Genomic DNA, 13367 nt, shown 5'->3' with positions numbered 1-13367 from the left:
AAACTGTTGGTTAGTTCTGGAGTTAACAAGAGAACTTGGGTGAATACAATGGGGTATCTCACTTGACATGTGGACAAATATTATTATTTTTCTTATATATAGGCACGGAGGGCTTTTGGTTTCTCTTCCTCTAAAACATAAATAATTATAAATAACCAACTGGCTTTATTTACAAATTAGTAAGAATGTCTCACCCCATTTTCAAGAATGGCCTTTTTCCCTTTATTCAGATTACAATCGCTCACTTTCGGTTATTTTAAACAATCTTCTCCGAAATAGTTATTTTTTATCACGTTAATCTGCTCATGTTGTGTGTTCAATTATTTGTGATATTGTGGCATTTAAAGCATATTGAAGATAGAGTTCCCGAGGGCCAATCTGTTATCCAGCGATTAGTTTAATAGCCCGGCTCCTGTAGGTGTGAAAATCCCCCCAACTTGCAATGTATTCGATGCTTAAGTATCTGTTCATCAACATCTTTATGCTTTCGTTAATAAAATAACGATAAATACTTTCAAAATGCAGATGTTTATTTCAACTACTGTACAGTACATCTCAGCTACATTTTAGTTGCACTTTCCCTCAGCTCCACGACCTTAAGTAAAACCTTGCTGAGATCAATGTATGTGGTGTTGTGTTGTATCGTCAGTTTCTCAAGGTACAGATGAATTTTTCAGAATAAAGTAGGCTAATGAAGGCAACAAATTGTTGCTTACTGGGAACACCCAAAGTCATCCAATTGTTATTATAGGATTTGAAGCAATAGCCTACCCTCGTGTGGTCAACTATTTCAGCAAGACCGTTTCGGACTGGTCTTGATAAATCAATTACATTTTTATTTTCAATTAATCTCTGTTTGGGTATTGGTTAGCCTACAATTAGGGTGTGGAAATGTTAGTATTATTTTGCTCTTAGTAGCCTACTCTCGAACGGTCACGTTGTACAGTGCCTGACTGTTTAGTTTTTTTTTGGAATAGAAACACCATCAAATTAATTAAGCTATGTTTCTTAAAATCAATCCCATATACTCTGTTCTTACAAAACAGGTTTTAAATTCTCTAGTACAGCCAATATAAAAAATGGTCAAATGGTTCTCAAAGATGCCCTCTGGTGGTCAAACTAGCATTAATGGCAACAATGGCTGACACTTAAATAACGTAAAGCAACTTTTAAAGAAGAACCACTAACTATCTGTAATAATTGTATTATTTTAAACCACCTAATGCACATCTATCTGTTACATTGCAAAGTATGTTTTATTGTATTTGTACTGCATTGTTTTCTGTCTCAAATTTGACAAATCATCAGCATGAAGGATACTGAATTCTGTTTGAATTGTCATTCAAATAATCTTGTCTCTCTCCGATCTGCTAAGCACACGTCTGGCTCTGCTTGCTGAACAGCCACTGCCTCAGTGGTTGAGTAAGCTCCTTCATGGCTGGCCCTGTCCAGGGGTGACATTGGACAGGGCCACAGTGTCTCCCAACTCCCCTGTTTCAGTCCCCAGTAATTATTCTGCAATAGCTTGTGCCAGGGGTCTAGGGTCAACTTGTCTCATCTGGACCAGTATTCACAAAGAGTTCACACAGAGTGCTGATCTAGGATCAGTTTTTAATTTTAGATCCTAAAATGATTTTGCCTGGTGCAACCTGACCCTAGATCAGCACTTCTACTTATGTGGCCTATTTCCATATGATTTACCTCAGTGTGTTACCTAAAAGGCTCAGACTTATCTCTTTCCATCTACGTGGTCTGGCACCGTGTCTCACTAAACCATGGTGTCTCACTAAACCATGGCTCTAGCGGACCTGCTCTCACTTGCAGTCAAAGTCAGGCCGCTGGTAGTTTTCAGCCTGCATTTACCTAACAATGGCTAACTGTGAACTTGAACATCTTCCCACAAAGCAGCTGTTTTGATTTATGCAGAGGTTGATGATTCTGCTCTTCACAAGTCCTCACTGCCAGCACTAGCTATGGAAACGATTTCCCTAGTATAACACAAGGGTGTATACGCTGGTGTAACACTGTTAGTCAAAAAGCAGCATTGGATGCTTTGTGAATATTGGCCCTGGTGTAATGTGAGATCTTAGGCATGCTCCCATTGACAAGGAGGGGGGCATCCTGCCCTTCGCTTACATCGTCATCCAGCTCTTCTTAATTCTCAACAGCATCTGGTAAGAACAAGAGTCCAGTGCTGCTTTTCGACTCATACACTAGTGTAACTCTGATGTTTAGACCCATATGTTATACTAGGGAAATAGTTTCCGTAGCTAACGCTGGCACCGTGGACTTGTGAAGAGCAGAATCAACAACTTCGGCATAATCCAGATTGATTTAAACAGCTGTTTTGTGAGAAGATATTAAAGTTCACTTTTAGCCATTGTTATGTAAACGCCAGCTGAAAAGTACCACTGGCTTGACTTTGGCCCAAGTGACAGCAGGTCTGCTGGAGCCATGGCCCAGTGACACGGGTGCCAGCCTGCGTAGATGGAAACAAAAAAGTCTGAGCCTCTTGGGTAGAACTCCAGTTAAATCCTGGATGGAAATGTGCGACGAGTAGGAGTGCTGATCTAGGGTCAGGTTCCACCAGTCAATATGATATACAATTAAACACTGATCCTAGATCAGCACTCCTACTCTAAGACACTTTGTGAATACGGGTCTGGATAAGAGAAGTTGACCCCATACCAAGCCCCGGCACAAACTATTGCAGAATAATTACTGGGAATTGAGACAGTGGGGTTGGGAGACAGCATGGCCCTGTCCAATGTCACCTCTGGACACAGCCAGCCAGGAAGGAGCTTACCCAACCACTCTGAGGCAGTGGCTGTGTGGCTAGCAGAGGTGTGCTTAGCAGATATGAAACAGAGGCACAACATTATATGAATGACAATTCAGTCCACATGACAGAATTCAGTGTTCTTCATGCTGATGATTTGAGACAGATAGCAATGTAGTACAAATATATTAAAACATACTATGGAATGAAACACTGATACAGATGTGTATGAGTTTGTCAAACAGGTAGGCCTACCACGTTTTTGAATAGGAAGAATTAGGCTCTGATTCTATGATTAGGCCCATACAAGATGTTCATGCGTGCATTCACATAGAGTACCCGTCAAAAGTTTGTACACACCTACTCATTCAAGGTTATTCTTTATTTTTACTATTTGCTACATTGTGGATTGATAGTGAAGACATAAACTATGAAATAACACATATGGAATAATGTAGTAACCAATGCTAAACAAATCAAAATATATTTAAGGTTCTTCAAAGTAGCCACCCTTTGCCTTGATGACTGCTTTGCACACTCTTGGAATTCTCTCAACCAGCTTCGTGAGGAAGTCACCTCGAATGTATTTCAATTAACACGTGTGCCTAGTGAAGTGGTGGAATTTATATTGTTCTTAATGCGTTTGAGCCAATCAGTTGTGTTGTGACAAGGTAGTGGTGGTATACAGAAGATAACCCTATTTGGTAAAAGACCACGTCCATAGTATGGCAAAAGCAGATAAGCAGAGAAACGTCAGTCCATCATTACTTTAAGACATGAAAGTCAGTCAATGCGGAAAATTTCAAGGACTTTGAAAGTTTCTTCAAGTGCAGTCGCAAAAACCGTGAAGCCACAGCTCTCATGAGGACCGTCATAGGAAATTAAGACTCAGTTGCCTCTGCTGCAGAGGATAAGTCCATTAGAGTTACCAGCCTCAGAAATTGCAGCCAAAATAAATGCTTCAGAGTTCAAGTAAGAGACGCATCTCAACATCGACTGTTCAGAGGAGACTGTGTGAATCAGGCCTTCATGGTCAAATTGCTGCAAAGAAACCACCACTATAGGACACCAATAAAAATACTAAACACTATCAGTGGACATTAAACTGGTGGAAATCTGTCCTTTGGTCTGATTAGTCCAAATTTGATTTTTTTTGGTTCCAACCTCCTTGTCTTTGTGAGACACAGAGTAGGTGAATGGATGATCTCCGCATGTGTGGTTCCTACCGTGAAGCATGGAGGAGGTGTGATTGTGTGGGGGTGCTTTGCTGGTGACATTGTCTGTGATTTATTTAGAATTCAAGGCACACTTAACCAGCATGGCTACCACAGCATTCTGCAGCGACACACAGTCCCACTAAGCACAAACCAGATGGGATGATCATTTGTTTAATCCCCTTGTGGGATTAGAACTCACAACCTATGAACTATAACCCAATTTGTTTAGTGGATTGGGCCACCATCAGTCATAGCAGTGAAGGGGGGGGGGGGGAATAGAGCGTGTTACAATGATCACCATTGTCATCTATTTATTGTTATGATAATGATAAAACAGTAAGCAAAAATGTTGAACTTGGTGATGTGGAAATGTGCCTTAACGCCTTACTGACGTTACATAAAATTAAAAAAGGCATTAAGGCGCGCTGTCACCTGCTTTCATAGTAAGTCTTGAGGCAGTACCACCCAGCACATCTAGAAGTGTATTACCAAACCCCTCCCTTTAAATAACGTAGAGGCGCCTCTACATCCCAATTTCAATGGTAGAGTTGAACCACTATGGGCAAAAAGAGCTAGATTTACTACTCATAAATATATATATATATATATATATATATCGCTTTTGTAACGAACTGTCAAAGTACAGACCAGAATTGACGTATTTCACTAACTAAGCCTAAAACATCTGGTTTTAGATGAAAGTTACTCTTTAGGAAAACAAACTTTGCAGTACAATACCTGCTGCTCGCCACATGAGACAGAATGGGAAACCACTGAATATGAATGAGACATATTTGTATCCCGCTTTATTCCATAGAAAAAGCACCAATATACATAGAATAAACAAATGTTTGCTCATTTGTGGTAATTTTTGGACATATTCAATGGTTGCCCGAAAATGGCGCTCTACGAGCTGCTCATTGAACATAATTCAGCACTAGGTCACAGCGTGAGAGAGATTAGGCATGGTGGTTTGACGGTGAGTAGCTTGCCACAGCCATTAAGTAAATAGTGAAAAGTACACTTCACCAAGCAAGCAGCCCTGTCCTCATCACATTCTCACTTAGTTAATGTTAACTGGCTAGCTAGCCAGCAAGGTAGTTAGCATCGCTAGCTAGCAATCTGTGCTCCTTATGTGCCAACACTGAACTGGCGCCAAAGTGAACACTCGACCATGATACAAAAAGAGCACTGTTTGGACATATAGCTAGTGTGCTTATTTAGTTTGTTCCAAAATATGCAATCTGGCGCAGATCTATTATTCAGGCCATGTGCTTGCATTCAGGATGAGATAAGTAGCTAGCGTAGCACCCCATATTATCGGCATATTTAAGAAATATATTACCTTCAACAGTGTTATCTTGTGATCAAGCCATCAACGGGTTAGCAATTAGCATGTTTGACATTTCAGTGGAAATACTACTATCAGCTTTTTGATAAGCGGTTTAGAAAAAAAAAGATATATTTCAGAGGTAAAAAGTTGGATATTAAATGTGTGGTCTGTCATGCAGTCGAATTTGACAATATACAGCGTTTCCCACAAAATGTGTATATATATATATATAACTTTTTTCAAAACCTAACATGCTTAAATTGTAATAAATCGGTGGTCAGACAGCTAGAAGGGTGTCTTTAGTCGCAAAACTTACCATTATTTTCCAGTCCATTTAAATGTTGAGCTTGAGGTGATTTAAACCTCGAACTGCTTGAGTGTCCGAAGTTATTCCGATGTTGGGGGGAAATTAGCTAGCTTTAATTAGAACGTGTGACTTAAAGGAGTGTGGCAAGCATTTGCCTGCATAAATATTTTCAGTCATCAACACTTCATTTGAAGTTAAAATGTATAGCCAATACATTTTGTATTGAATAACAGTGTAATGTACAGTACATATGGGTTCTGTAAGAAAACATTGTCGCAATGAACCGCTAGCTTGTCATAGCATACTCTCATGGTCTGTGCTATGTGGAATCCTTGGGACATCGTAACGTTACCCCATTTTAAGTTTACTTTTTAAAATCGTTAAGGTTAGGTAAGGGTTAAGTTTAGTGTAGGCGTTAAGTTTAGAGTTTAGGGTAAGGGTTTGGGGTTCATTGGGGTTCAAGGATCCCGCATCGCACTGATCCTCTCATTGCAAGGTTGCCATAAAGTCTTTGTTTACACAGTGGCGGAGCATGGGTAAAATCACTGGGGAAGCCAAGCCAGAAAAAAAGCCATAGTACAAGCTATGTGTTCATATGCCTTGACACCGTGATATACAGGCCTAAGGTGGAGACAATAAGAAGACACAGTGGCAGAATAAATTCAACCACACATTTGTTTCATTACAAAATTGGAGAGAAACATCTGTCTGGTGAAGTCCACAAAACATTTTGCATGTAACAAACAGTTGCTTGACCATGCTGGAGGTCAAGTAAGTTAATGTTTCCAACACTTTCGGACTACTAAACAACTATTGCTTAGTCTAATACAGTGACAACTAAATGATACCAAAAACAATTTAGTCCAATCATCAAGTTCAAGTACGGAGAATTATGTAGAACCACAAGTCCAAATCCGTAACTCCATCCATGGCTAATTTAGGAAAGGGACCATTTTTTTCTAGCTCGCCACCGGTGGACAACGACACAACGAGATGCAACAATTCACGTTTTTTTCTGTTAATGACGTTTGACTTCTGATATGATGTCATTGGTCTGAATCCAAACTGGCTTCCCTTGACAGTTTCTTTTTTTTGTGCGCCAGGACCATTCACAGCTGAATTCACACTCCGTTTGCCCCAACGCTGATTGGCTGTTATTTAAAAAAAAATGTATCAAGGGAGGTCAAATGCTCGCTGGCTTCCCTTGAATTCAATGCTATGGACGACAACAATGTCATACTCTTTTTGGCCAGACAGCATCGGATAGATATGCTACACATACTGAGACAGAGGGGTGCTGTTTCGTTAGCCTGGATGCTTTCTCCAGTGGGGTACATTCAGCCTCTTGCAAATTGAAAGAAATGTATGAAACACAGATAGACGAAATACATTATTTTGTATGTTTCTTTTGTTTTTCTTGGTCAATTTTTTTGGAGAAGCCTGGCTTCCCTTGGCATTCATGAATACACTGTGTTTACATGACCTTTGGCTGTTTTGAAAACTGTAGGAGAACTACTCAAGGCAAATGCTGACGCCTGTTATGAACGCCATGTTACTGCATTTCAATGCTTATGCTTATTTGTGAGCAGTGCAGATTTACTTTGAGTCAAAGTTTAATTCATTCAGCCAACCAACCCTTGTGGTGGTTTAGCACAAAGGCTTTTGGATACTTCCTATCCACTACCACAGAAAGACACATCTTTAAGTTGTACCTAAGAAGGTGCACTAAACTTTTACTGTCATATTTATAGAGGATGTAGTTTATTTTTGGTGTATATCCTGTAAACCACAAAATGTTCTTAAAGAATTATATTATTGAAATCATCATTTAGAGTACACTATACTGTATATGCAAAAGTATGTGGACACCCCTTCAAATTAGTGACATTCTAGACGGTTCTGTGCTTCCAACTTGGTGGCAACAGTTTGGGGAAGGCCCTTTCCTGTTTCAGCTTGGCAGTGCCCCTGTGCACGGAGGTCCATACAGAAATGTTTTGTAGAGATCGGTGTGGAAGAACATGACTGGCCTGCAGAGCCCTGACCTCAACACCTTTGGGATGAACTGGAACGCTGACTGTAATCCGGGCCTAATCATGTATATGTATTTCAATCATTTGGAGCTCAATTTATGTAAAAATAGAGGTGACTTTTGACTCCCTAAAATTGGTATTGAACCCAAAAATCACATCGGTCGGGATCTATTCTAGACCATGCATTAGATATAGCTGGCTGTAATTAGTGGGAGTTGGGTTCCTGTGGAACAGGAAACCTGTGGCTTCTCCCTCTGTGCCTCCTAGGATGATGAATAATCTGGTCGAACCATGAGCTACACTGGCTCAGGCTCTCCGTGATAATGCTATGAGGTAATAAGCCACAGTCTCTGCAGCCACTGACAAACTGTAAAATGAGATCACAGAAGATCAGCGCAGAGCCACGTGTGTGATAGTCGTAGGAAGGCATAGCTAAATGATTGCAGATCTAAAGCATGCAGGTGTTAATGGGCATTCTGATTTCATGTCTTTGTAAAAAAAAAAGTAAAAAAAAGGTAAGTGTATTCAATATCTTGTTTTATTCAGCCAACTGCAATGTGACCTCTTACTTAGTTCTGGACTAAATATATTGCCAGTCTCTTGTCTGTAATCTGTCGGTATTCCGTTTCTATCTCCAATAGTCCAATATTTTTAGTTAAAGGCTCTGCCAGATGCTGAGATACTGTGCCGGGCTGGCTGTGTGATGAATGAAAACCTGAAGATATGCATCAAGCCTTGAATAAAGCAATGCAGCTCAGCGGGATGTGAAACAATGGCTCATTCCAGGTGGCGGTGTGCTGAGGGAGTGAGGGGAATTGGATAAGACAGGAAGGTCGCCAGGCTGCCTGGCTGTTAGCATTGGACTTGGCAGCTCTCTGCCATGGAAGCGCTGACAGGCAGGCGTGCCTGTCACAGCGCGTAAGTGGCTCCCTGCGCAGACATTCACAGTAGAGCACCTTTTCTTTATCCACAGTGCTTCTGGGATGGTCCAGCCCCCAGGGCTGCATCCCCTATAGCCCTAGCCCCCATACCTAGTCCATACCCCAGCCCTCATACTTGACCCCAGCCCCAGACCTTATACCAAGCCCTCAACTCCACATCTTGGCCGAGCCCCCAGCCTTATTCCCATACCCACAGCTACCTAGCCCCTGCTCTATCCCCATCCTTAGCCCCATACTTAACATCCACAGCCCCCTGGCCAGAGATTAGAGCTTTATGGCGGTCCAGGTATCACTCCCTTCAGTCTGCAATGGGAAGACCTGATTAGAGAGCGGGGGAGGCTGGTAGTGGCACCGTGGGAACAGACAACCCTCTGGGAAGTGGGGAACAGATTTGTCCTCTGCTGTTTAGGGAGTGGGAGGCTTCATCCAGAGTGAGCTCTGACTACTGTTGTTCCTTAGCAATAGCTTTCTGTTTATTCAATCATGGTAGTGGTTGATTTAATATTGGGAAACAGCAAAGTGGAAATAATAAAGTCATATTTATAGAGCCTTACCATGAACTTTTTGTTTTTTGTTGGATGTTTATGCAGCAGAGCAGTTATTTTGACTGTCATGGAGAAATGTTTTCCTCGTAACTATTTGAGATGACTTTTAAGGTCGGAAGGATTCAACTGTTCAGTATATCCAGTATTTTAAATCCTAGTCCTACCTTTTGTTGCATCTTGACTCTTCAGATTAACTTTAGACTCATGCGGGAATGGGGATGGAGAAATCGTTTTAGATGCAACGAGGGTATGTACTGGAGTTGTGCATCTTACATTACTTCAGGAAGTCTACTCTCAACAACCCACTTCAATGCCAATTGTACTTAGCGCTAGAACTAAGGCTACGGAAACCCACTAGAACACAAATACTTTGTCCCAATACATAACGTCCTTCACTTGGCCTTGCTTTTGATCGTGCTTCACGTGTATGGAAAATCTAAGTTATCCAGAACGGAAAACTCCTCTTATTTCTAAAGCCACACTGTGTCCTTAGAACATACCTCTGCTGTTTGGATTGAAATGTTCCAGGGTGGATGTTAACTGTATTGATTTGAGTGAGGATTATGACCCGGTAAAACAAGATGAAGTAGTGTGACCTCTGTTTTGGCCCCGAGTCACGCTCTCACATATCTGGCACACATTTTGTAATGAGCAAAAAAAGTATATTCCTGTGAAATTACAGCATAGAATTAAACGTAAGTGATTCTTGATATGGGAAGGAGAGATCTGAGAGGGAGATAGAAGGACAAAATGAGAGACGAATAATGATAACCGAAGGAGACGAAACACTTGAGTCAGACATACATTCTATGAATTACTAGAAAGCTTTGTCAGGTAAAATAAGAAAGTGCTTTGGGTCTATGTTAGCTATTCAGATGGGAAAATCTAAGTCCATTTCTTTTCTTCTTGTCTTCTGTCTCTCCAGATGTGCTTCGGACTGGCTGTGGTTTCTCCTCCTCATCCTCCTTCTGATGTTCAATGGCAGACGAAAACCGCTCCCTTCTCCTTTCCTGTCATCTTTTGATCTCCGAGAGATGGCTCTGATCCACAGCTAAACAACAGGACATCCCTCTCTGATCTCCTCCCTCTCTGACCATCTTCTCATCACTGTCCCTCACCATGGCCTGCTTGCTGGTAGCAGTGTTCCTCCTGGTTCTCCAGGCATATGCTGCCCCACCAGATTTTGTTCAGAGTTTGGATGTGGGCCCTGGACTCACAGCTAATGACACTCTGTCTCCACCCCTGGGGACTAGTAAATGTGCCCCCCACAGCATCATCATTGGGGTGCGTAAAGGCGGCACACGAGCCCTGCTGGAAATGCTAGACATCCACCCTGAGGTCGCTGCCGCTGCCACAGAGGTGCACTTTTTCGACTGGGACGAGAACTACGCTAAGGGATTTGACTGGTACCGTGAGCTGATGCCATATTCCTACCCACACCAGATCACAGTGGAGAAGACACCAGGCTACTTCACCTCTGCCTTGGCGCCAAAACGCATCCGTGCCATGAACTCCTCCATCAAGCTGCTGCTGATCTTGCGGGACCCAACTGAACGTGTCATCTCAGACTACACCCAGGTCTACTTCAACCGCCTGGAGAACCACAAGCCAGTGCAGGCCATTGAGAACCTGCTGGTGCGCAGCGGAGCCCTCAATACCCGCTATAAGGCCATCCAGCGGAGCCTCTACGACATGCACATGAGCAACTGGTTGCGCTATTTCCCCCTAGAGCAGATCCACATCGTGGATGGGGATACTTTGATCCGGGACCCGTTGCCTGAGCTACAGAAGGTGGAGCGTTTTCTCAACCTGCCCCCCAGGATAATGTCCTCCAACTTCTACTTCAACCAGACCAAGGGGTTCTACTGCATCCGGAGTGAAGGGCGAGAGCGCTGCCTGCACGAGTCCAAAGGGCGTCCCCACCCTGCCGTCAACGGTACCGTGCTGCAGCAGCTACGCTCCTACCTCCGGGAGCACAACCATAACTTCTACCGGCTGGTGAAGCGCTCCTTTGACTGGCAGTAAGGCAGTTCACCCCTCTACCTATGAGGACTAGTTCCCCCTGGCCCACATATGACTGTTCAAGGACTGACTGACCAGTGTTATAGGGGGAGAAGCACTTTACGAACTCTAACACCCCTGTCAATCGCCTTTTACTCTGCTCTGGTGTCAGCAGAGCAGTTCCACATTTACGAAGCAAGAAGTTACAAACTAACATGGAAAAATCCCCAAGATTGAAGTCATTCTCTGTACTGTACCTGCCAAAAGTGAAGCGATGCGGATTGTGGAAAAACTCATTTGTGAACCTGATTTTAACTTTTGTTTGATATTACTGTACTTGATAATAAATAGTTTTGCTTTAAAAATGTAACGCTGGAATGGGATCTTTTTCTCCCTTGGTTCTTTGTGCTGCTCTCCAGCTCCTAACCTGAGTTATTTAGAGAGCATGCTAAGGTAGACTGAGGCATTAGGCTAAGAGTTTGATTCGCTGCGGTGGAAGAAGGACATTAATGCAGGGAAATGGTTTCCCTCGAGCGCCGCTTTAGTAGTACAGAAATCACTAATGGATTTGGACGTTGAAGGTAGTGCCTGCAGCAAAAGGGGCCGAATCACAAGAGTCAGCAAGCTGAAGTCAAAGAGCTCTTCCTGTATTTTACCACTGTTCAGTGTTCAACGGTTTGATTAGGCTGTAGAAGCAGCCAGTAAATCATATGCTTATTGTAGCAGTTCTCACAGGAGTTGTGCTGTATGTAAGATGTCGTTTCACAAGTGTGATTATTCAACATAAACAGCAGAGAAACACATTACTATTTTCATCATGATTATCTCTGGTTATTATGGATGGACACTTTGTGTTTTCTTAGAACCTTTCTGTCAGATCACTTGCCATTCCATGCCACAGAGAATCGGCACATTTCAGATTGTCACATGTCATGTTTCCTCATTGATTAGGCTTTAAACAGCAGCCAAGGCTGCCTGTCTGGAGAGACCACTGGTGCTTATGTGATCTCCCTTCTGTCTGGTGGCTCTGTCAGATGCTAAAAGAGTGCTCCCGTTCTCCGGGGGGGGGGGGGGGGGGGGGGGGGGGGGGGGGGGGCAGACATCAATGCTGCCGGCTTTATCCCTTGCCAGCAGTAGGGGTGTGTTGGTCTGTCCACACTAAAATATGAAGTTCGATGCAAGCAATGTTTTCACACTCCGTCTTACCGTATCCTATTTACTGATACTGTATTATGTTTTATTGATGTCTCATAGTAGTTTATTCAACCATACTTTTGTTCTACGGCTCCATCTAGCACAGGCTATCAGAATACTCTATAAACTCAGCGGTAGCACTTAACTTTAATTATAGTGTCATAACATCTAATAAGGTCATAACCATGTCATAAGAGCTGACATAACTTGTCATAACACTGTCATGACACCTACATTTAGACCTGTTACATGTATTGAGTTATTTTATGGCTAGTTATGACACCTACATAAGGGTGTCAAAACCCCACCACTCAAGGCAAACCATTAGCCATGTTATTACCATTGCAGTTGCACACACATTGGTGTCAGAATTGTACCTACCCAATGCTCTGTTGCTGATGATTGGGATGAAAGCAGGAGAAGTATTTGGGAGCAGGACAAGACACCCTCTTTGTGACTGACGATGACTGACACAATAGTCCAAGGGCCACCTACCAAAACTGTGTTTTTCCATGACCCAAAAAACGGAACTGCGACATTTAAACAACATTATGTAGATAATGTCATGAACAGTAACACTGACTGATTCCGAACTTGTAAAAGTTGCACATTTTTAAAAATCTTTAATCAAAGTCATGAAATTAAGCATCGAAATAACAGCGCATTTTAGGTAGTTTCACCTTGGTTACTTCTGTTGTACGATTTGTGCGTTTAGATTTTCGAAACCACCTAAAAATGTGCTGTAATTTCGATGGTTAATATAAACGTTCCAACGTTGCACGTCGGTTACTTTTTGTCGTACACTGACGTACAGAACACAAAACGATTTGTGCGTTTTGATTTTCGTCCTTGCCTTTTTATCGGCCCTTCATTGATCCAGATGAGCCCCTCAACAAGGAAATATGTTTGAACCTTTTGCAGTGGTTTTCTCAGTTAATAGAAGATGTTTTGGCAGATGTAATTAGCCTATAGCTTGCCAAACTAAAGACAGCACAACTTTGCAAACTAACACAGCGCTCA

The 13367-nt window shown here is 42.4% G+C and overlaps 1 protein-coding gene across 1 annotated transcript in view; it reads left to right on the top strand.

Moving 5' to 3' along the window:
- The window catches only part of LOC109899069 (heparan sulfate glucosamine 3-O-sulfotransferase 1), a 74894-nt gene extending 62935 nt beyond the window's left edge, over positions 1 to 11959 (top strand). The window contains exon 2 of the mRNA XM_020494120.2: positions 10078 to 11959. Coding sequence (XP_020349709.1) covers positions 10272 to 11177 — 906 coding nt within the window. The 5' untranslated portion in view covers positions 10078 to 10271 and the 3' untranslated portion in view covers positions 11178 to 11959. The remainder of the gene's footprint in view (positions 1 to 10077) is intronic.
- Positions 11960 to 13367: the final 1408 nt, after the last annotated feature.

This window comes from Oncorhynchus kisutch, linkage group LG11 (genome assembly GCF_002021735.2).
Source record: "Oncorhynchus kisutch isolate 150728-3 linkage group LG11, Okis_V2, whole genome shotgun sequence".
In the NCBI taxonomy this organism is placed as follows: Eukaryota; Metazoa; Chordata; class Actinopteri; order Salmoniformes; family Salmonidae; genus Oncorhynchus; species Oncorhynchus kisutch.
The sequence above is the reverse complement of the archived record's forward strand: the minus strand, read 5'-3'. Positions and strand labels throughout refer to the sequence as shown.